The sequence below is a fragment of the Peromyscus maniculatus genome, chromosome 4 (assembly GCF_049852395.1).
Source record: "Peromyscus maniculatus bairdii isolate BWxNUB_F1_BW_parent chromosome 4, HU_Pman_BW_mat_3.1, whole genome shotgun sequence".
In the NCBI taxonomy this organism is placed as follows: Eukaryota; Metazoa; Chordata; class Mammalia; order Rodentia; family Cricetidae; genus Peromyscus; species Peromyscus maniculatus.
Genome location: NC_134855.1, coordinates 2,692,878 through 2,717,351, shown reverse-complemented (window position 1 = coordinate 2,717,351; position 24,474 = coordinate 2,692,878). Strand labels below are relative to the sequence as shown.

The window sequence follows — 24,474 nt, the reverse complement described above, 5'->3', positions numbered from 1 at the left end:
CATGTTCCTTTTACAACAAAAATCTCAGAAAATCTAGCATTTGCCCCAAACAGCTTGTCCTTCCCAATAAGATCTGCTATGCTTTGTCCTGTATTGCTTTTGCTGTGCCATTTTCTCACTGGGTCCCATGCTCTGCCGACCTCCAACATGATGTTCCGTGGTAGCTTACCCACTATCTTGACTTTTCTGAGGCTTGCTACAGTTACATGAAGCTTTAACACTGCCAGTGTTAGCCTTCTGTTTTGAAACTTAGACTGTCTCTCCATATTCTTGGAGGAATGTTCCTTAAAGCCAAAGAAGATGCTCTTAGTCTGTGGTAATTCAGCACCACTGCTGTTATATGTTGAGTAATAGCATAGACTGGAGAATGTGAAAAGCTCTTCTAGAATAAGCTATTCTTTTGTTTTTAAGACAAGCTATGTTTTTTTGTTTTTTTGTTTTTTTTTTTTTTTTTTTGGTTTTTCGAGACAGGGTTTCTCTTGTGTAGCTTTGCGCCTTTCCTGGAACTCACTTGGTAGCCCAGGCTGGCCTCGAACTCACAAAGATCCGCCTGCCTCTGCCTCCCGAGTGCTGGGATTAAAGGCGTGCGCCACCTCCGCCCGGCTGACAAGCTATGTTTTAAGACTTATTTTTAATTTATGTGTATTTGTGTGCCTGCATGAGCTTATATACATGATATACATGTAGGTGCTCACGGAGCCTAGAAGAAAACAGTGGATTCCCAGGAACTAGAGTTATAGATGTTTGTGAGCCGCCATGTGGGTGGTAAGAAGCAACTGAGATCTTCTGCAAGAGTAGTCAGTGTTCCTAACCATTGAGCCATCTCTCCAGCCCCACAAACTATTTTTTACTATGATAGGAAAGGAAAAATAATTTGCTAGAATGACATTGTGGCAAAGGGAAGACAAATGTTTGAACAAAGGCCTCATTATTTCAGAAAGCATAGTGTGTACCAGCCTGTTTGTAGCCACCTCTAATTCTGTCCGCTGAGCAGAACCTGTTCTTGATTCACAAGCTTCCCTGTCCTAGGTGCTCACCAGTCCTTCTCCCAGTTGATAGTTCATTACACTCTTGCTATGGGGAAGGCAGTGGAAGCACAGAGTAGACCTCATTTAACATTCTTTGCCTGAGTAAATTAATGATATTAAATAAAAATTGAGTCCATATCCTGACAGTGGAGGGACAAGCTAGAGATACTGGAGTAATTGTTTTATATCCCACTCCTCCACTACCCATCTGTTACAGATGCCCGAAGAACAGGCATTCAGTGTTCTGGTCAAGATCATGTTTGACTATGGCCTCAGGGAACTTTTCAAGCAAAATTTTGAAGATCTACATTGCAAGTTCTACCAGTTGGAGCGCCTCATGCAGGTAAGGGAACTCAGACTGGGTTGGACAACTAGGTGCAAACTTAATGGCAGATGGATTGAGGAACAATGACTTTTATTTGTTCTGTTTCTCACTATGTGATAAGGATACAGAGATCCAACAGCACTGGGAATCCGATATGTTTAAGCTGAGTTTTCAGTTGTAGAAACAACCTAAGAACAAATTGTGTAGTCAGGCCCTTTTCTATAGCAAATGCAGGGAGGAAATGTTCCCCAAGGCTACAGAGGGAAACAGACTTTCCCAAAGCATGTCACAACTTAGAAATAAATGGTTTTCCAAATACTTGTCACTGTTCTAGGGAATTCCTGTTTCTTTCAACTAGTTTGTAGTATGGAAAATAACTGTTAAGTGTTCCAAGCACTTCAGAGAGGTTTAGAAAAACACAAGTATATGACTTTTTGGGCTACTGCTGGAAGGTTTATTAGCCTCCTAAGAAATATAGGATAGCTGCATATGTGCCCAGGACTAATTAGCTTACTTTTCAGGAATACATTCCTGACCTGTACAACCACTTCCTGGATATCAGCCTTGAAGCACACATGTATGCCTCCCAGTGGTTTCTTACACTTTTCACTGCAAAATTCCCTCTCTACATGGTCTTTCATATCATCGACCTGCTCTTATGTGAGGTATGTACTTAGAGTGTGTGTGTACTTCCACTATAAGCTCTGTCAAATCTCTTGTCCTCTGTTTTGTTTTGGTATTGCCAAATCCGGGCTGAGGTGGCTTTTCCTGAGGCCAGTGTCCTGCTCACCCTTGTCACAGAGGTTCTCTGCTAAGAAGAGACACATTAGACAGACGAGTTAGTGTTCAGTTGGCCCTGTGACACTGAGTGAATGAAATAGAGGTTTCTTTCTTGTAGCAAGAAATGGAGGAAGACAGAGGTCAGCATTTAACTATATGTGAGACCTTCTCAGAGTCTCCCCTTTAGAACTGGCTGTCCCTCCTTCTGAGGGACGTGTGCGTGTTTACTGCCTCCTGGGTGCAGAGAGCAGTTGTGGCCACCACTCCTAACTGCAGTCTTCTGTTTAATGACAGCCTTGCTGAAGGTCCCGCCCAGCCTTTCCATTGGGTAGGCTGAGTTACGTGACCATACCAGCTAATGACTTGATGACTTGAGGCTGGGTGGGGATTTACTGAAAGTAGAACATTGTCACTGAAAAGAAACAAGGCAGTGTGAAAAATGTCCTTAGCCATGACATGAGTTGAGATTTGAAAGGTGTATATGTGTTAAGAAAGAAAGAAACAACTATTTTTAAAAGAATGTGCTTATGGCAGACCTTCAGAAAATATAATAAAAGCAACTGAAGAAACTTGGATCACCTGTTGGCACAGTTTAACTATATGTGAAGTATTGGTATGCATTCTTTCCCCTTTTTTGCTCCTGTGTGTATGTATATGGGGTTGCCATATTGAGAGTCACTGTGTTACGGCTCTAACATTTGGTCTGGAATCATGGGCAGTTTGGGAAAAACGTTCATTCTCTGCGTGTCGGAATAGGGCTGGAGTGGCTTTCCTTTAAGTGCCTTTCCTGGTGGCCCTGCAGCAACAGAGCAGAGCAGACACAGACACTACAGCTGTCTTGTCTCTTGTCTTTCAGGGAATAAGTGTCATTTTCAATGTCGCCCTTGGATTACTAAAGGTATGTCTTTTGGCGTCTGCCCTATTCCATCGTATCTGTGGTTTGCATCTCATGCTAAGTGGCCGTTGTGCTCTGTGGATGTCTTTTCTTTCTTCAAGACTTCCAAGGATGACTTGCTATTGACCGACTTCGAGGGTGCCTTGAAGTTCTTCAGGGTTCAGCTCCCTAAAAGGTACCGCTCAGAAGAAAACGCAAAGAGGCTCATGGAGCTAGCCTGCAACACAAAGGTAAAATATTTGTATTAATTCATTCATTGTTTTTCAATTAATGTCTCAGATTTTCTGATTAAATTGTTAATGCTTGTAATTTATATTTGACAGTTCACATTGAATGTCCTTTATCTTAAACGTTTGCACATGAGTGTTTAGGAGCCAATTAGGGGCTTTCTATTGTGTTTTGTTCTGATAGGAGTGGCCTTGTTGCTATCTTTATTTTTACTGAACTGTCCAGGGGTTAGAACTCAAGTGTGCTTCGAAAATTCATGTGTATTTCGTATATAGTTGGTGATACAGCCTGAAGATAATGACATCATTGTTTAAGTGTGCTTGTGTTTTGACTGTGATGTCACATGTAGTCAGATATAATGTGATGTCAGTAATAAAAATTTTTCAGATTTATTGAGCTTGGTGATATACACCTGTAGTCTCAGCACTCGGGAGGCTGCGACAAGAGGATCTTTAGTTTGAGGCCTGCCTGGGTTACATACATGAGCTCTTCAGAAAACCTGATCTGCACAGCAAGACTAACTCACAAAACCAAATGAAACAAAAACAAAACAGTATCAATTTTGATAGCATGCAGGATTTTCCATTTTCAAATTAAGGACTCACACCCCATAATAAGGACTGGTGCTTTTGTGTTGTATAGCTTGTACCTTTCTGTTTTCAAAACACCTTTATATACACTTGGCTTTCTGTATCTGTGGGTTTCCTGTCCATAGGCTCAACCAATTGTGGATTGAAGGTATTTGGGGGAAAATACATGGATACAAAAACACAGATTATTTTTTCATTGTCATTATTCCCTAAATAGTACACCAATGAATATGCAGCATTTATATTGTGTTCAGGTGTTATTGGTAATCTGGAGGTCATTTCTCTCTGTATGGTAGAATACATGCAAGTACTTCATTATTTGATATAAAGGATTGAGCGTGCTCTGATTTTGGACCCAGCTCCTGTGGATCCTGGGGGATGACTGTATCTCACATCTTTGAGTTGAAGCTCATTGGCCCTGCTGGCCTGGGCTGTCGGAAGAATGTTACTGTCCAGTTTACAGACCAATGAGACAGAAGCCCTGCCAACACTGAGCTGGTTGGGGACAGAATTTTGTTTACACAGTTTTCACTGTGCTAACTTCACCCTTTGACATTTATTGTTGTGATTAGAAATTCTCTAAAAAGAAGTAAAAATATGTGGAGAAGCCTCATAATATAACTTAACATGGCTTTACAAGTTTTATGGGTTTTTATGGTTAAAATATAAACAATTGCAATGTACTCATGTTTTGATAAATTTGTATTTTTAAAGAGCAAATGCTGTGGTTGAGGAGGCTTGAATTCGGAATTTCAGGATAGAGACAGACGAAATAAAAATTGCATTTAGGTTCACATGAGGTACAGTGCAGAGTTTGATATCACCACTGCTGTAGAGCAGGCGCTGGACTCAGATCTGAATACAGAGCTGTTTTCCTCCTTCAAGGCTCTACTTTCTGGTCTGTAAAATAACATTAGCCTGGGTCATGTGTCAGACCAATTTAACAAAGATGACCCTTAGTTAATGCATAGGGAAGTGAGATAAAGTATGATCTAGAAAGTGTCCAAATACATGAATGAGAGAAACGTGAATGTAGGTGCTGTAAGAAAGTAGCTCAGTTAGTGTGTGTGAACCCACACATCCATATCCAAAGCACTGTGGAGCAGCAGCTGATCAGGGTCTTAGTGCTTACTCATAATCATGTGGGTGTGACTTTGTACCTTGAGGAGTCAGGTAAGGCTCAGAATGGCCTCCTGGTCATTAAAAAAAAAAAAAATCCTATTAACATGAGAAAAGTAAGGCTATCTGAGATTGTTTACAACATGCCACATGCGCTGGGCTAAGTACTTTTATGTGTGGGTTAACCGTGATAGTATGTACATTGATTGATATAGTGCTAGGAATTAGTAAAGGTTCAAGAAGTGAGGGCTGCTGCTGGGATTCGCTCATCTCTGTTTCTTCAGACAGATAACAGGCACTGTATGATCGCATGGGGATGGGTTTGTACAGGGCACAGAGCCAAGCAAGCTCTGACACAGAGTCAGTTATGTTCCTCATGTGAGAAGGCCTCTCTTCTGCCCACATTCTTTCTACTTACCCTGTCCTTTCTTGATGATCCTGGGGACCGGGGACGGGAACATTGCTGCCACTCTTCCTCCTGTCTTCACACTCCACAGCCTGTCGTTAAAGTGTGTCCTGACTCACTGCCTCACACCACTTCCTTTCTACAGTGGTCCTCTGTCTCTCTTTTCCCATCCCATTTTTCCCTTTAAAATTCTTACAGTCACCTTACCTTGCCCCAGGACTCAGGAGTCCTGCTGAGGCCCCAGGTCTGCTGCAGTCGTGTCCAAGGTCTTGACGGCTCTCGGATTCAATCTCCTGCTTCTTTCACTTACTTGTTGCTTAGACTTCCCTGGCTTCCTTGTGTTCTCAGACATATTCTGAGTATGTTCACCCCTCTGCTCTTCACAGCAGCTAATTCTTCTGCTTATAACTCTTGTGCTAACTGTGTGCATGGCTCCACCACTGCCTCATCCAGTCTTCCCCTCAGATACCAGAGATGTCTTCTCTAATCACAGTATCTAACAGCTTTCCCCACCCCTTAGACCCACAGCTTTCATCTGACCTCATTGAAATAGAGTTGACAGCAGAGGAGAGACTAGTTCTTGCTCACTGCTGAGTTCTGCACACTAAGTGTAGTGTCTGACAGACGAATACTGCTTGGCTGGCTGGCTTGCAAGCTGGCTAGCTAACTGGTAGAACATGCTGTTGAGTTTCCACTTACTCTTTTATAAACATTTGGACAAGTCTTAAAAAGAGGTTCCAGCTCTAAGTGTCATTAGTTGAAAACATGTTAGTAAATAGATACTTTCTTCCATAGTTCAGATAAGAGGTGGCTAATGTCCTTTTCCTTGACCATCCTTTTTAGTGAGTTCAGACTAACAGTCTGCCTTCATAATATTGGTATACCATGTATATGTTGTTTAGGGTATGAAATTCCTCCCAGTCCTGGAGAAGTTTGCCTGTTTGGGGCATATTTTGGATGATTGCCCCATTTGTTCTTACTCTAGGTAAGGCTAATTTTTCTTGAAATTCATTCTGCAAGGGAAGCCTGTAGCTTCACCAGGCTACAAGACATAAACCTTTTCTGCTAAAAGATGAAGTAAAGCATGCACAGGAATAATTCAGTCTTGCTGGTGTACTGAACACCAAGATATATTGAGGAAAACAGAGGGGGTGGTTAAGTTATTGGCACAGTGGAACTGCAGGATATGGATGTAATCACTAGGAAATGCGTCATGAGCCCTGTGTCCTATGCTGTACCTGTGGGAGGAGGCCTGAGGTGGCACAGGAAACAGACACACTGAGCTGTGGGGTTGGAGTCTCCTATAGACATGGAAGGGCTTTGTGCTAGGTAACTGGTGAGGTATGGGAACTAGCTTGCAAACTTTTAAACTTTTTGGTGTATAATTTTAAAAGTTTGGCTCTGCCATTCACTGGTATCCTATTCTGTTGGTGGGTTGTTTTTTTTTTTATGTTTTTAAATTGTGGTTTACTGGGTTGTACCTACTGATTAGTGTGAGAACTGGGAAGATTTTGTCTCAAGTGACTAGAAACAAATACTTGTGTGTTAACGTGTTTCAAAACTGTAATAATTCTGTGATTTCTGGTATATGGATAGTCATTTCTTAGAAGTGTCTTACTCTTCATGGTTTAGTGTTAGGGAGGGAGGATCTGAGGCCAGTGGAAGTCGTGTGGCTTACCAGGTAGTATGGCGGTCAGTGAAGCCCCAGCATCTGACCCTGTACTCCCTTGCTCTCCTTATTCCCCCTGTCCTTTCTGGAAAAGTGCACTGAGGATTAAGTTTGCTAAGGCAGTCTCTGAAATGGCCACAAGATGGGTGTGTTGCTTAAAAAACTCCATGTTCTCTGGGGCCTGTGAGCCTTAATTTTCTCTCTATTTCTCCTGTGCCCATCCTTTTGGTTTCTTGGGCACTTGATGTCTTCCTTCTCTTTTTTTGTCTTCAGATGAGCTAACACAGGACTGAAGTTAGAGCCCACGGCTCTTAATGTTAAGCTTAGTGTGTTATCAAGGCTCACCAGCCAGTCCACCAATCCTGTCAGTTTGTTTATGAGTCAGTAGACAGAGAGAAAACTGTTCCCACTGCTACACAACATCCCCCTCGTGAGTTTCCTAGGAGCTCTGTGACACTTTCATACTCGTGTGCCATGCATAATTTTTAAGAGTAAGGAAAGTGAGAAAAAGAGTTTCTAGGCCTTTTAATTTTTTATTCAAGAAATATGTAAGGGTTGGACATCTGCCTAGAATCTCGGGACTTGGAAGGCTGGAGGCAGGAGGATCCCCAGTTCCTGGCCAGCCTTAAATTGTGTAGATGTTGTTTGCTGTCAAGGGAAGGACAGAATAGGGTCTAAACAAGTGTGAGATGTAAGACTAGTTTAGATGAAGAGTCATTTGTGAGGTGGCTCAGCTAGTCTCTTAGATGAAGCCTCTGCTCTTTTATAACAGAATCCTGCCTAAGCAAAGTGGAGCCTGTGAACCTTTGCATCCTGAGAATGTGATATTTCAGACATGACATGAATGTGCAGGACTTGAGGCTGCCTGTAAGAGAAGATACTACTGCAGAAACCAGCGATGGCTGGACTACTGAGGTCTTAACCATTTGCTGCTGGGGAGACAGAAACCCCTTTGGAATGCAGGATTTTCTCGTGAGCTAAAAGCAACACCAGTTTGTGCTTCCTTTTCTGTCCAGACCATTTGTGTAGTGAGCGTGTGGAGAAATCTGAAGGGTTATAGGATAGTGACCTCAATCTTTTTTTTTTTTTTTTTTCTAATGTACTCACAGACTCTGAGAAAATAAAATGCTTCACATAGTGAGATGAATCCTCGTGGTGACCTCTAAGGTCTGTTTAGAGATGCCTAGAGTATAGAGGTGAATTGCCAATGCTGTCAGTAGGGGATGACCTGAAGATAAGAGCCCAGTAGATCCATACTCTTAAAAGTGCTTGTGTTTTGCTGTAAATAAAGGACTGACCTGTCTCAGCATGGACACTTGCTCTCTGAACACAGTCCCGAAAGCTGTGGTACTCTCTAATGCTAGGTAAGACCACAGTGTTTTGTTCATGAGTGCATCCATTGTAGAACTAGATTTTAGTGAGGAAACGTGTGCCTTGTTTCTAGTGACTCTTTTGTCCGTAGCGTGCCCTACATGCTGCTGGCTAGTGCAAGGCCAACAGCAAACATGCCTCCTCCTTTAACAAGCTAGGTTCCCTTTAGCTGTCGGCTCTTGGGGCCTTGGCTACTAATTTTTTCTTGTATTATAGAAAAGCATTCGGGTTAGATTCAGATGCCTGATTCTGTCTCATGATCTTTAAAGGAATCTGAGTATGAGCTATTTGAACAAATAAAAAGCTCAGAACTTTAATATGTTTAATTACATCAGATATTTTAGAGAGCCAGCCTTGGGCCTCTGTCTGCTGTGTGATGCAGGGTAGACTGGACAGCAGTGTTGTAGTGAGAGAGAAAGAAGGATGCCGTGAGCAGCTGCTGTGCGCAGGCTCTTCTGGCGCAGCCTGGCCTGCCTCCGTCATCAGATGCTAGTTCAGGTCAGTAACGAGCTGGCACAGAGGTGGTAGGAAATAAGAGTCACCCAGACTGTGTTCTTGTGATGTTGCCCATGAACCTCATTTATGCATGTCACACCTGATAAAAAAAATAAAAAAAAAATAAATAAAAAAAAAATGAGGCAATACCCTCTGCCTTGTCCACCTCAGGAAACTGTTCTGAGGCGTAAATAAAGTAGCAGGTACAGAGGCACGCCCCTATCTCTCCCAAGCACTCTTGAGCTGGAAGGAGGGCCAGTGTCCAACTCCTTAAATTTACATCATCAATCCTACTCTGCATTAGGATCCCTCCTGCACCAGACCTCTTGTTTAGTCCCCACAACCTACCAGATCATTCAGACATTCAATCTTGTCATGCAGCTCTAACAGGCAGCCTCACTGAACTCCCTGTGGCTCCCATACCAGGTCACCTCCTACCCCTGGAAAACTTTCTTAAGGCATTCTGGAAACTTGCTCTTCTAAAGGACCAGGATAGTTCATGTTTTTCTGTGTAAAGTAGACTTCATTTAAGTGATTTGATACATACTCGTTGTCTCAGTTAGGGTTTCTGTTGCTGTGGAGAGATGCCATGACCACAGCAACTCTTAGAAAGGAAAACATTCAATTAGGGATCACTTACAGTTTCAGACGTATAGCCCATTATCATCATGGCGGGAAGCAAAGCAGCATGCAGGCAGACATGGTGCTGGAGCTAAGAGTCCTTACATCTTGATCCAAAGGAAACAGGAGGTGAACTGTCTCACTGGGCTTAGCTTGAGCATCTGTGAGACCTCAAAGCCCACCTCCTCAGTGACAGACTTTCTGCAACAAAGCCACACCTAATGAGCCACTCCCTTTGGCGGTCATTTTTTTTCCAAACCACCACAGTGTATTCAGGAAGCTGCTGTGTTTCTTTCAGATAGGTTGCCAGATAATAATTGCCACAGCAAATAGCAGTTACTATTTATTGAAAAGGCTCCCTATGTGCTGCACATAGAGGTTTTCTGTGATGAGAGCCTCCTAGACACACTCAGAAGCACTGTTAGTATTTCACAGATGAGCGAGTCATCTGCCAAGATTGGAGCTGTGGTAGAGAGCTCACAGAGCACCTCAGTAGAACCCGGGTCAGCAGCCACCGTGACTCACCTCTCTCCATCTGCATGGGCCTTGACAGCACTGTCTGCTCCAGAGGCTGACTGGGAACCAGAATCAGCGGGCAGAAGCACACGTTTAAGAGTGCACGATCCAGTTCTCGTGACAGATGAATGGCCAAAGGAGAGCTGTTTGAACCACACTGGAACTTACACCACATACCAAGTTGGGGGCACTGAGATGGCTCAGCAAGCCTGACAAGCCTGAGTTCGGGCCCCAGAATTCACACGGTGGAAGGAAAGAACCAACCAACTCCCGAAGTTGTCCCCTGACCTACAAATGTGATGCATGGCACGTGTGGTAATGGCACATATACACCTATGTGTGCACACACAGAACAGTGTAAATAATGTAAAAATAAAATTAAGAAATGAACCAGTTGGCATGCCCTAGGTCTTCACCCTCTCCCTAATGTGGAGATTCTTACCTGACGACCACAGCATTTACAGAGGTATTTACGGAGTATTTTGCTAAGGGAGAAGAGGGGTCATGTGCTCAGGAAACCCTGAGTAGGGCTACTCCTCAGAGCTCTGATTACAGTAGGTATGAGCCTGCTTCACTTCAGTTACCACCCCACACTTAGACCAGGAGTTTGGTTTTTCTTGAAAGAAACTTAAAACAACTTCAGTCTTGCTGAAGGATGGCAGTACCTCCTTGTGTAAAGCTGTAATTTTGGAAGCCTTCTGATAGAAGTCAGCTAACATAAGCCTTCTGAGCGCTGGAGCAGAATTCCTAACTCATCTTTCCTTCCAAGTTTAACTATGAGAAATGTGTCGTGGATGTCTGAGTGGAGACTGTGTTTCTTAAGTATTTTCATGACTACTGTATGACAGAAATGTCACAGTAGAGCTCTGTCTTGGCAGTATGTGTATGTTGGTATCTAGATATTCCTGCGTCACAAATGCTGTAGAAAGAACATGGCCCATAACAGACCCTGAAGGAGGGCCTGACTGAGTCCTGTTCAAGTATTGCTCAGACACTGAGGTGCATGGCAAGCAAAACAGACATGGAGCACAGAGCAGGAAGGAAGCGGCACCTGAGTAACTGATCTTGGCTAGGTTCCAGGAGGAGCTGATACCTCACTGGACACCAAGGATGCCGAGTTTGCCAGTTTCAATCAAAGATAATAAAATCTGGAAATTAGCCTTTCAAAATGTGTGGTTATGAGGAAAGTGTTCATTCTTTCTTAGCCTTGCTTGAGAGTGAAACACTGAAGTACCCTGAAGGTGTATGAAGATGCTGTACAGGGGATGGTGTCTGCTCCTTCTTTAGAAGGAGCTCAAGAGAGCCTTTGTCTTGGCTGCTGTCATTTCTCTTTTGCCCAGACTGAGAAGAACACCCGTAGAAGAGCATGCTGCCCATGAGCCTCAATTATTTCCTGATAGAATTGGTTTATGAATTTACTGATCTCACAGATGTTTTATTTGGGTATGATTTTTGTTGGTTTGTTCTGGTGAATCACTTTAGGACCACAATAAAAGTTTAATGGGCATCTTTGTGGCAACTGTAGCCAGAGCCAAAGATTACACCCTGACCACCGGCTTTAGGATAGCAATGCCAGACTCCAGGAGTATAGCTCCAGTTGAGGCACATCTGCTAACAGACCATACAGAAGTCAGAGCCAGTGAGAGGATCCTCCAGGATGCCTGAGCTGGGTCAAAGCTTGACCAGAAGGAAATGCAGGCACTGGCTGCCACAGCGTGCTGCGGATGTGCACCTGCTCCCACTTCTGCATGGATTTCTTCATCGGCAGTTCCCTGGACCTGTGAGCCAGGAACAGACTGGAAAATGAGACATTTGGTGCTGATAACTAGAGCTTTGAGAACAAAGAAGCACTATGCTTACTGAACATGTCTGCTTCATCATGCTGTCTGTTAGAGCTCGTAGTTTATATAATTTTAAAAACACCAGAAAATGGCTAGGCGTGGTGGTGCACAGCTTTAATCCCAGCAATATGGAGGCCCAGGTAAGCAGATCTCTGGGTTCAAAGCCAGTTCTAGGACAGCAAGGTCTGTTATATAGAAATTTCAAAACAAAAACAAAAAAAACAGAATGAGTTAGCTTTTAGAAGGAATTGAACAAAGGAGAGCTAAATCTTGAAGTTCACTCTTACTTAGGATTGAAGCAAAAGAAGTGCCTGCCAGTACATCAAGGACTGATAGGTATAGGAAGAAAGCAAAGATTCCCCAGAAGAAAGAGAAGTGGTTGGTCATGATAGAGCATGAAAATCGAGGGAGGAGGAGGACTTGGGGAGAGAGAGAAGGAAGCATGGTAGTTTCAGAGCATCCTTTGTCTACAGCCTATGGATTACAGTAAGAAAGGACACAGTGGAACAGTGAGATCTGCTTCTAAGGCAAAGAGAAACATGCAGAACACATAGTGGAAAGAGGGCTTGGGCCTTGACTGGAACCCAGTAGCCAGGCCTTCAGGCCCAGACTTTACCGTCATCCCTTCTTGACATCTTTAGTCATAAGACAGAACCTCTTGATGCCTCAGATGAGGAAGTGGTGTACCTGGGGAGGGAGGGGCTCAGGTGTAAAGCATTTAGTGACACCGCTGGTGTGTGCTACAGAAAATGGTGGCTTATTATTATTACTAGGATCAAACAGACCCCAAAATTACATAGGCAAAGCCTGTAGGTGTTCCATAGTAGAGTAGTGTTATTATTAACTTGGGGGACCAAATATCCTTGATGGAGTCTTGGGCTTATATTTGTCTGTCAAGATTTGCATCCCAGTGTAGTGAGCACCATGTCCACAGTACTTGGGTCTGCCCAGGTCAGTAGCAGTGATCACCTCCATCGTCAGGTTCCTCATCTGTGCTGTGACTTCCTTGGCAGATTAGCCAGAAGAAGCTGAAAAAGTATGAGAAGGAGTACCACACCATGAGGGAGCAGCAGGCCCAACAGGAAGACCCCATAGAGCGGTTTGAGGTTCGTATACAGCCTTTACTTCATAAGCCGTAACTAGCTTTATTGAATCTTTTAAAAACAAAAAAAAATTCAGTTCCCCTGTTTCAAGGCTGGTTTTCAGAGTGAGTTTGCAAAGGAGAAAATAACAGCTGTTCTGCTTCAAAGCAGCCGCCCAGGTTCCTTCTTCTTTCCTCAGCCAGCCAGAGAGAGCTGCTGAACACGGCCACTTCAGTTAGTCGTGTGTGTCTTTGTGGAGACAGAAAATTAGAAATTGTTTATTAAGAAAAATGGATTGGCCGGTGATGGTGTACGCCTTTACAGGACTTGAGACTTTTTTGAAGCTTGACCCTTGAGAAACTATCATTTCCATTCGATTTGTTTTTGATGTCCATAACCTACTTCTTTGCCTCCTACAGAGGGAGAATAGGCGGCTGCAAGAAGCCAACATGAGGTTGGAACAGGAAAATGATGACTTGGCTCATGAGTTGGTCACCAGCAAGATTGCGTTGCGGAAGGACCTGGATAACGTAAGTGTGACAGATGGGAGGAGACAGCTGCCAGCAGTGACGCTGACTTCAGTGTTGACGGCTGCCCTGTCAGGGAGCGCTGCTGTGCTGCCCTGCCATCTACCCTCCACATGTGCTCACAGAGCCTGCCTGTTCTCCCAGACATTGAGAGGTAGTCGAGGGCTGTTTGCTTGTTGGTTTGTTTGTTTGTGGGGAGGGCCTTACTAATTCTCATGCTGTTGGTTAGCAGCATTCATCAGAGCTTCCCGGAGTCCACACTAAGATGCACAGAGGTTTTGTTACATCTACCGGCAGACACTCGAGTTTTGTCTGTCTCCCTCGTCCTGACAGAAGGGCTCTCTGCTTTCTGTGCCACGAGCTTCCCTTTGAGGAAGTAGTCTCATTCATGGCGTAGGATTGGCAGACTTATTTTGTAGCAAGATAGTAATGTTTAAGGTCCTTTTTGCTGCTAGTTAATTCCACCATTGATACAAATACAGTTCACAGATAAAAGGATGAACATGGTTGTTGTCTAATAAAAATTTATTTACAAAAATTAGAGATAGGTTGAATATGGCCCCTGAACAACAGTTTTTCTAAGTCCCTGGATTTAATGGCCCAATACCCTGAGATGACTTCTTTGTTGGTTTGACAAGATCCTAGCAATATACTTAGGCCTCTCACATTCATATATATATATATATATATTCTATCCTTAGAGAGAATATGAACTTTAGAAAGTCCTTAACATCTATCTAAGTACATAAACAGTGTGCATGTCATATACTTCCTTGAAAACACACACTTTCGTTTCGCAGTCATTAAAACATTAAAGGAAAATATAGCAGTATCTGCTGGTTCTTTTTCATTTTCTTCAGAAATTGAAAATTTCAGACAGACCTTGGCTGTAATCACCTAGTCTGCTTTCTGTCCACCTAGGACACTGAGGTCTAGGCAGGAGGGGTAATGGCTGTGGCCCAGGTAGAGTCGGGATTGCATAATTTGGCATACTGTTTAAAAAAAAAAAAAAAAACATGGATGCCTTTAATCCCAGCACTTGGGAGGCAGAGGCAGGCAGATCTCTGTGAGTTCTAGGCCAGCCTGGGCTACAGAGTGAGTTCCAGGACAGGCGCAAAGCTACATAGAGAAACCAAAAAAAAAAAAAAAAAGCTTGCAAAGAACAGTGGGTCAGAATCCCAGCTGCTAGCAGACATTTCCCCAGCTGCAGTGAGAACAGTTCATGGCCATTAGCTCCCTGTGACAGCACCTGGGCTCTCACTGCTATACTGCCACAGGCCTGCTTGTCAGGTGCACACAGTTGTCACTGCTCAGGCATTTCTGCCTGGAGGAGAGGGAGCTGGTGTGAGTGGACAGCGCTGCAGAGCTGACCTCACACTTCTTCACAGCTGTGGACGGTGCTGCAGAAAGGAAGTGAGAGGAAAGAAGGGTCCCAAAGGCTTAGGTGGGCATCAGCGTGAGCTGTGGCATTTTCTACTCTGTAAGAATCAGTGATAGTAGTCATCTAATGGGGGTGGTAAACTCTAGACTTACATTTTTGTTTTGGTGGGGGGCGGTTGTTTGTTTTTTTGAGTCAGGGTTTCTTTGTGTAGCCCTGGCTGACCTGGAACTCACTCTGTAGCCCAGGCTGGCCTCAAACTCACAGAGATCCGCCTGCCTCTGCCTCCCTAGTGCTGAGTTAAAGGTAGGAGCACCACTACCACTCGGCTGAACTTGGATTCTTAAGCCTGTCTCTAAGCAGTGTAAACCTGTTTTTCAGATGTCTTATCCTGGCACTGTAGTCAGAAAACCAGGCTACGCTCCTGAGACCTGAAGTAGAAACAATGAAAACTGTAGCAGTGTCTCCCTTGGCACCAGACACAGTTTAAAGCACTTCACAGAGCTCTGCTAATCTCTTATCTTACCTCTTCCAGGAAGGAAGTTGTTGGTTTTTTGTTGTTGTTGTTTTTCCCCTTTTGAGACAGGATCTTACTATGGAGCTTAAAACAGGCTTAGAACTTTCTATATAAACCAAGCTGGTCTAGAACTCAAAAAGATCCATCTACCTCTGCTCTCAAGTGCACCTTCACACCAGGCTAAGAATTGTATTTTTAATAATTATGAGGCTCAGAGGGTAAAGATATTCAGAAAGCTAGAGAGCTCTGGAACTCACTAGAATGCCTGAGATCTTTCCTGTGATCTCAGATTGTCTCCATAATAGATACAGAAACAGCCAAGGAGCTATGATCTGATGTTTTAACTACATCACAAGCACAAGCTAAAGAAGATTAGTGAGTCTGATCCGTAAGAGCTGGCATTTCTTTGGCACTGTTGGGTGGTAGGCCTTGTCCCAGGCACTCTGTACAAAACAGCCAAGTGTCCAGGACCACGGACGGTCTCCTTCCACTGGTCATGAAGTGGAAGCAGCACAGGTTGTCCAGGGAGTTGCAGAGCCGTCGTCATGGTGAGACCCAGATGGCCTGAATCCAGTGCTTACACTCTAAGCAGGCTAACGGGCTGGCAATAGGAGCCCGTACCAGCCCCCGCAGTTCTGAGCAGACACCCTTTCCCAGTTCATCTTCCCTGAGTAGTGCCATCACTGAAAGGGATGTGAAGAAGTTGGGGTACTCTCACAGTCCTGTAACTTCAGTGGCTCAGTCTTTAAAAGAAGTTCATTCCTTTTGAATCTGCCCTCATACCTCTGTTGTGTTTGTTGTTATCTGCCTCTTTGTGCTGTTTACAGCTGTGGAGAAATGTCTAGTCATTTAACTCCTTGGTGACCCCAGAAAATCTTTCTCCTCTGTGCACTGGTGTGACAATTGTAACATTGGGGTTTCGAGAAGAGGGAACCTATACAAGGTCCCTGACATGCGGCTGGTGGTACTGTCTCAGTCCCCTGTAGCACGATGCTCCTCTGCCTTAAGACAGTATGGCATCGGAGCAGAGAACAGCATGGGAGCGAGGCGCTGGGCCAGCCCATTACTAGACTTTGCTATAGGGCCTCAGCCCCCTTGTCAAACATCAGCTGACTGACTCTTCCTTCATTGGTCTAATTGACACTCTAGCTGTTCCATCCTTATTCCAGGACAGAAGCTTTATTTTATATATATATAATCTTAAAATGAAGTCATTTAAGTGATCTGGCTTTGTTCTTTTTAAAACTTACTGCCAGGTTCTAGAAATAGATGCCTTCTGGGATTTTAAGCCAGGTTTCATGGAATCTGTTGATTTGTGCAAGGCTTGACAGGTGAGCAGCAGCTGAGCCCTCAGCCTGTGGCATGTCACCTTTGTATTAACATGCCTTCAGTTCCTGTCAGCACAAGACTTGCCCCTGTTTCACTGCTACAAATGGTGCTGGGTTGGTTTGTTTGCTTGCTTGGTTTTCAAGACAGGGTTTCTCTGTGTAGCCCTGGCTGTCCTGGAACTCACTCTATAGACCAGGCTGGCCTTGAACTCACAGAGATCCACCTGCCTCTGCCTCCCAAGTGTGCACCACCACTGCCTGGCTGGTGGTGTTTTCTTAATTTTACTTACCAGTTGATCACAGATTTCTAGAAATACAGGTAATTTTGTGCCATACCTTGCCAAAATCTGATAGTCTAGTTAAGGTCTGTGGGGCTGTTTTTTTCTTTTGAGTTTTCTGCATGTGTGCGCGCACGCGCGCGCGCGCACACACACACACACACACACTCACACACACACACACACTGTTGTATCTGAATGAAGACTTCAGTTCTTCTGCCTTTTCTACTGCTGTACTTTCTAAGGTCTTTAGAGAGCAGGTGATATGGCTTCGTTTTGCTATTAGTTTTGGGGGCAACTTTGAGGAGCAGAGAAACCTTTACTCAGTTTTGTCATGATTCTGTTGAATTTTGCCACACACTTTTCTTGCATCTGTTATAATGGCAAGATATATTTTCTTAGTTTTGTTAACTTGTTACATCATGATGTAAACTAACATTACATTCCTATAAGTCCCAGTTGAGTTTCATCCTTGTTTTATAATAGTAAGAATTGAACATGGCGCTTCACACATGCCAGGCTAGCACTCTACCCTGAGCTGCAACTGAGCTCTTCTTATTTGTCTTGAGACAGGGGCCTTACTAAATTGTCCAAGTGGGCCTTGAACTTGTGATATAGTAAACTTGGTTGTGAGGCTTACAACTTACTTTTCAGGAAATTGTGAGCTGACTAGAGCCTGGAGTTCGGGTAGTTCTTATTCTTCTGTTCCCCCAAATGCTGGGATTAGAGGTGTGCACTGCTTAGCTGGTCTTGGTTTTATGTCTGTCTGAAGAACTTTGTCCTTAGTGACCGAGGGTGTGGCACTGCAGCTGCTGCCGTTCGTTCATACATCTATAGCAGTGTTCCTTTTGCACCCCTGCCCTCACCTGATTGGCTGTTTATCAGTAAGGCTGGTCTTTCCAAACACCAGCTTTTGTTGTACTGTTCTGTTAATGTCTGTTTTGAGCTAATTTCTTTCTATTTTGTGGAGATTTAATCTATATATTTTGTACTATCTTACATGTTTTAAAGATTACTGCAAACCTTTTTAAAAATCATCATTTAAAATTATGAAGCTGGGAGGCTGGAGAAATGGCTCAGACGTTAAGAGCAGTGGCTGTTCTTCCAGAGGTCCTGAGTTCAATTCCCAGCAACCACATGGTGGCTCACAACCATCTATAATGAGATCTAGTGTGAAGGCACACATACAGGCAGAACACTGCATACATAATAAATAAATCTTTAAAAAAAAAATTATGAAGCTGGGTAAGCACTGTCTTTATAAGGACAGCCCTGTTAGCTGTTTACCTATTTTACTTCAAACTTACCGAGTTTTATGTAGTGGGAGCATCTACATATGTCTCCATTGTCTCCTTCCTTGTGGAATGGCCACAGCAATCCTCATTGCTCTTATGTCTGTCTGTGCTGCATGGCAGGCATCTTTTCTACCCTCTCCTTTTAACACACCTTTTGTCTTTGTTATATCCAGATAGAAATTTGTTTTCTATCTTGCTTGCTTTTTCTTCTCTTTTGCTGCATCCTGTTTAATTAGGTATTTGCTTGGTCTTCCATCAGTCACATTATAGACTATTGTGACTTCTCTCTCACCCACAGCTTCTGCCACTTCAACCACCCAGGACCCTTAACCTTTTAGACATTCATTCTCTGATGTCTAAGACATTATTCTTCTGACAGAAGCCCCAGTGATAGGAGAATGTACATGGTTTCTACTTCCCTCCTAGGGACCAGTTGTTTCCCAGATGTTTTTCAGCTTTCTGATTACAGTGGAAGGGGAATCTGGTTCTATTCACCCTTCATGACTAGAAGTAGAAGCCTGGATTCATATACATATATTATCCCCAGATGGTCTCATCTCAGCTGCTTATGTAAACAGAGTAACTGCAGCAAGTGGGGTCCCATCAGAGGACTGTGGCTATGGCAGTCCAGTAGCCTCAGCGCACCTTCCCATCAGCACAGTGCTCAGAGTCAGCTAGAGTGGTGGAGCACGTGCTTTGGAGAGTCTAACTCTGCCACCTGGCTTGTGGGAGCTTAGGAGAGGACCCCCCACCCCCACCCTTGCTCCTGTGGAAGCAAAGCCTATAGCTGGATCAGCTCTTCCCCTGGCTGACCCATGCTTGAAGTCAGCTTCACTGAGTCACCTCCTCCGTGCAGTGCTCAAGTGCTCTCAACCAGCTGTATTCTCCTTACTGTCTCCTTGTCTGATGTCTCCATTTTGCTTGTGACTGCCTCTTGGGTTTGCAATGGAGGAGGAAGTAGTGAACTGTCACCGGAAAGGGCAGCATGCACCTCTGTTTACGCCAGCACGGTCTGTAAGTAATCAACAGGCAACTGAGCGTGCTCATGTCATGCCTGTCTCAGTTACACATGGGAAACCCAAGATTGGAATCAACACTGTTTAATGTCAGAGAAGCTTGGGAAGGTTGTCTAGGAACAGACCAGAAAAGACCATCCCCCTAGCTTTCTTGATTGGTGTCCAGCACGAAAGACACTCTTCAGTTATCTGTGAAGGGATCAGAGTCAGGAAGCACAGGTATTTCCCCCTGGGATTCACATCTCTACTCACCAGACATTTTGTGTGACTAGGGTGGAATATGGCCATTCAAAATGATACAGCGTGCCTGCAGGAAGCAGCCTTCTCTATTGAATAACTTTAGCAAGAACACATATGCAGGACTATTTGGATGCACAAGAGAAAACTGTATTAGAATTCACAGCTACCATTCCAGTGTTCACTCTAGCCTAGGCACTATACTGATTGCCATGTTATGCTGGAGAGCCTGGAGCTTAGCATGGGTCTCAGTAACTTATTCATGTGTCGAGAGTCACTCAACTATCAGATTTGAGACAAGTCAAAAGCTCAGTTCCTCACCACTGTGCTGTACTATTGCACACTTCAAGTAGTCTAGGTGTGACTTGAGCTATCATTCCTGTCTGGATTAGCTTTTCCTACTTTCTTAAAATGGAATACTGCCCTGTCAAATTCTGAGCTTAGTTGAGTGCTCAGTGATGGCATCTCCTCAATGTTTCAGGCAGAGGAAAAGGGAGATGCACTGAATAAGGAGCTGCTGATGACCAAACAGAAGCTGATTGATGCAGAGGACGAGAAGAGGCGGTTAGAAGAGGAGTCTGCACAGGTGAGGGGATCCTTGCTCCATACACCTGCATTTTGTAAATACTGGTGGGTTCAGCTAGAACCTCTCAGCACTAGAGAACCTGGACAGTGGTTTTGCTTAATTTTCAAAGGCCTTTTTTATTTCCTCTCTAAAACATAATGGTTCTTAACAACTAAAGCATGAGTTAGTATATCATTGAGGTGGGAGAGGCTCCTGTATATCAGCATGGAAAGCAAGGGGAGAGTGCTAGTGTCTGCAGGAGAGGGTGCATCTCAGAATGTTCAGTATTCCTGCTCTTGTCCTCAGTGCCTCTGTGAGAGCTGAGAGTGCTGTGGGACCCAAAACAAGCTCCTACCCGCTCCCTCTGCACACCTGCAGAACCTCCACAACTACTGTCTCAGACAGGACTGGCCAGGGTGAGCCTGACTAAGCTCAGAGGCCTGTATAACACTGCCCTCTCTTCCTGAGGGTTTCCATCTGTGTGGCCTGCATTGTTTCTTGTACAGTGCCGAACTGATTTCGGCAGAAGCCTCACTGGAACTGAGCACCAGCGGTTTTTAAAGTGTTACTTTTCTCCTTCTATTGTCTTTAAATACAGAAGATTAGTGTTGTATTGGGAGGAGGAGGAGGAGGAGGTGGATGTGGGGGGAACTAAGCCTAGCCAGAGTTAGGTGAGGCACTTTTTGGAAGGCTCAGCACTATGCAGTTAGTAACCGAGCTTCCCTTTTCATTTAATGTGCACAGTTAAAGGAAATGTGCCGCCGGGAACTTGACAAGGCAGAGTCAGAGATTAAAAAAAACAGCTCTATCATTGGTGACTATAAGCAGGTGAGTTCCTTTACCAGGGCCTGGGTTGGGGACATGGTGGGGAGACTGCACTCTCGCCTCAGTGCAGAAGCACACTGGCATCAAGCCCCTGTTCATACCTCAGTCTCACTTGTGAACTAAGCAAGCCTGGGAAGATTTTCTTGTTGGGTTTCCACTAGGCATGCTTGGAAGAGTGCCAGCGTGTGTCTGATTGTCGGCAGATCACCCCTCCAAGGCTGGTACAATTTCACAAACACAGAACCATACTGAACTTGTCCCCTCTATACCTGGGATCTCACAGTGGCCTATAGAGAACTTGCCGGCCACTTCCCATCTGTGAGTGTGTCAACCTCACCTGTCCAGTCACAGCGTATTCCAGCTGCTGCTAGAATAGAGTTTATTCAAAGTCCAACTTATGTAGGTGACATTGAACCTTTTATTTTCCTTTAGATTTGTTCTCAATTGAGTGAAAGACTGGAGAAGCAACAGACAGCCAATAAAATGGAAATTGAAAAAATTCGGGTAAGACTTCTTGACTAAGCAGATTTCATACCCTCTAGTTCATATTATGGCCTATCCTTGACACACAGGTCCAAGTGAACCAGACTGAGCAGTCCAGATAAACTGCCTGTCACAGGCTTGGATCTGTTTCCTCTGGAAGGATTGAGAATGAGACCACATGTGCCTTGGCTTTAGACCTCACACTTGGACTCCTGTCATAAACATCATCGGGAAAGCTGCACCATGTGTGGCTTGAGGTGGAGATTCTTGCTTCATTGTTCTGCAGACTCTGGATGAGTTAAACCCCTCACACCACAGTTCACACTCTGTTGCATAGTCTTCCACTCTTTCCTGGTCTTAGTTTAAAATATAAAATTACATTCATCCTCATTAGGTGTTCTTTAAACATTTACATCTCTAAATTTGGGATATGGATTGGGGGGGGGGGGTATAATAGAATTTCCCAGTGGCAATCCTGTTTTGGTGAAATGTAAAATATTTGTGACTGTTTTACATACCTTTTTATTTTTACTATTTTTAATAATAATTTTTTATATTTAAGTTGTGTTTATGGGGTAGGTAAGGTAAGTGCATCTGAGCACAGGTGCCTGTGCAGGCCAGAGGCATTGTATTACCCTAGAGCTGGAGTTGTGAGAAGCTGAGGCACCTGGTGTATGTAGTGCTGGAATCAAGCTCGGTCCTCTGGAAGAGTGTGCATGCTCCTAACTACTGAGCCTTTTCCAGCATCTACATCGAGATTTTGTGCCCTACTTCTGTGTACTAGTGTTAGTATCTACCCCTTCTCCCGTGTTGTCAGACTCCCCTGAACAAGCCCTCACTACCACATCCCCCTGCTCCTAGTTGGATGGGTATCTCTCTATGCCCAGTGCGTGAAGGTCCTTGTACGTGAGCCTTTGTTCTCTACCCCAGCTCTCCTCACGGTGTACAGCAGGTCAAGAAGGGGGTTCTTACTCCTTTTGGTATGGAACATCAACCAGGTAGTCTTCGAAGTAGGTTACTGACAGTTTCCCAAGAAAAACAGGCTTTTCTAGTACTCACAAGAGACACTGCGGCACGTGCAGTATCTGACAGGCACCATCTTTTGGGGCTCTCTACTTTCTGTGTTCACTTCAGCAAAAGGTAGATGACTGTGACCGCTGCCGAGACTTCTTTAACAAAGAAGGGCGAGTGAAGGGCACCAGCTCAGTCAAGGGGGTTTCAGATGAGGACACGGATGAAGAAAAAGAGACACTCAAGAACCAGCTACGGGAGATGGAGCTGGAACTGGCACAGACCAAACTGCAGTTGGTAGAAGCCGAGTGCAAGATCCAGGTAACAGCAGAGCATGAAGGCACACACTCCATTCGCAGTCCAGATTCCTGGTGTGGGCTAGAGACCCCAGAAATGACTTTTGTGGTTTCCATGTCATGTCTATTGCTTAAACTGTGACCTTAAACTGTTCGCCCTTCTGGGTAGAACACTATCCTTTTTACCTACCAGAGCATGTTGAACCATTTAGCCCGACCTAAGGATCTGGACTTGATCATAGTAAGAATTACCACCAAAGCTTCAGTCTTTCTAGTGGGACACAGAGCTAGTGTTTAAAAACTGTCGCTCCCCCACTCAGGCTGGGTTAGTAATCTCCCTAAACCTCAGGTTCCTGGTGTCCATATAGAAATAAGGGTTCTAATCTTGTCGGGCTGTATTGAGTATAAAAATATCATGTAGGAAGGGCCATACGTGGGTATGGGGGCTTAACAAATGCAAACCTCTTTGTCCTAACCAATCACTTAACTACTTTTGTGACCTTGGGCATATTTCCTAATTGATATGAGTTTCCAGCCATCCTTATCACTGGGGCAGCATGAGTGGCAGGAACCTGGTTCAGGTCTAAAACTTCAGACCAGCTCTCCCATGTCACAGGCCATTAATGGACACATCTACTTCTGTCAGGTTCTGCCCTAGATTCTGGAGAGGGTTTGCAGGACTGCCCAGCACAATCAAAAAGTCATCACCAAGATAGCAGTATCTAAACTGGTCAGAGAATGGACAGAGCAGCTGCAGAAGGACTGGAGCAATGAGCATTCTGGGCTGAGGGAGCAGCTCAGACCACAACCTAAGGGAGAAGAGGCCTGCCTAGTGAGGAATCCCAGGAAAGGGATGAAAACCAGTGCCAAGGCTAGTAGTGGAGAGCTTGTGGGTCTGGGCTGTAAGGCATCTCAAATGCCATACTGAGTGATTTGGATTCACAGGGGATTTAACTAGATGGCAGTATGCCTGACAGTGAGTGAATCAAAAAAGGGCTTTACTAGGAAAGCTCCCAGATCCATAGGCACTGTACCCTGCCTCAGAATGAATGGAGGGATGGAGCTCTTGGTTCAGCTGTGCAGAGGCTCACACTCGCTGCTCTCTCTGTAGGACTTGGAACACCACTTGGGCCTTGCCCTCAGTGAGGTGCAGGCAGCTAAGAAGACCTGGTTTAACCGCACACTGAGCTCCATAAAGACAGCAACTGGAGTTCAAGGAAAAGAGACATGCTGAGAACAGCTGCTGCCTCCAGACACCTCCAGAAAACACACCACCTTTGGTTGCCTTCTTTGGCCAGATGTGATTCTGTGACATGTTCCAGGACCAGAATGTACCTAGGTCAGAGCTGTCTAGCATGTTGGTAGGTCAGTGGGCCAGAGCTCCTGCACCAGGCTGCCAACCTGACTGATGTTCTGGACATGCACCTGCCTCTTAGTGCTGTCCAGGCCTCTTGACGTATAGGAGCACCTCGCCCAGTCAGGAGTTAGGGCATCCTCCAATGTGTTAGTTTTTGTTTTATTTTCTAAACCCTTTATTTAAAACACACACACACACACACACACACACACACACACACACACACACACACACCTTATCCTTTAGGCTGGGGACAGGGGTTCAGTGCCGGCAGAAGCCCCCAGAGAGATGAGAAGCACTTTTGAGTATAAGAGTCTCGTAGTAATGGCTCAAGTCACCTAATTTTGTTAACCAGTACAGTGCACAGGTTTTGATTTGGCATTATTCACATTTCT

The 24,474-nt window shown here is 44.5% G+C and overlaps 1 protein-coding gene across 7 annotated transcripts in view; it reads left to right on the top strand.

Annotated features, from left to right (window-relative positions):
* The window catches only part of Rabgap1 (RAB GTPase activating protein 1), a 125,885-nt gene extending 101,621 nt beyond the window's left edge, over window positions 1-24,264 (top strand). For 5 of the 7 annotated variants that reach the window (XM_015986153.3, XM_076568475.1, XM_006992533.4 and 2 more), the window contains 11 exons: window positions 1,246-1,371; window positions 1,875-2,018; window positions 2,990-3,031; window positions 3,130-3,258; window positions 12,898-12,990; window positions 13,386-13,496; window positions 20,024-20,128; window positions 20,852-20,935; window positions 21,365-21,436; window positions 22,550-22,747; window positions 23,834-24,264. In XM_015986153.3, coding sequence (XP_015841639.1) covers window positions 1,246-1,371; window positions 1,875-2,018; window positions 2,990-3,031; window positions 3,130-3,258; window positions 12,898-12,990; window positions 13,386-13,496; window positions 20,024-20,128; window positions 20,852-20,935; window positions 21,365-21,436; window positions 22,550-22,747; window positions 23,834-23,956 — 1,227 coding nt within the window. In that variant the 3' untranslated portion in view covers window positions 23,957-24,264. The other 2 variants (XM_076568478.1, XM_076568479.1) reach the window with 2 other exon arrangements.
* Window positions 24,265-24,474: the final 210 nt, after the last annotated feature.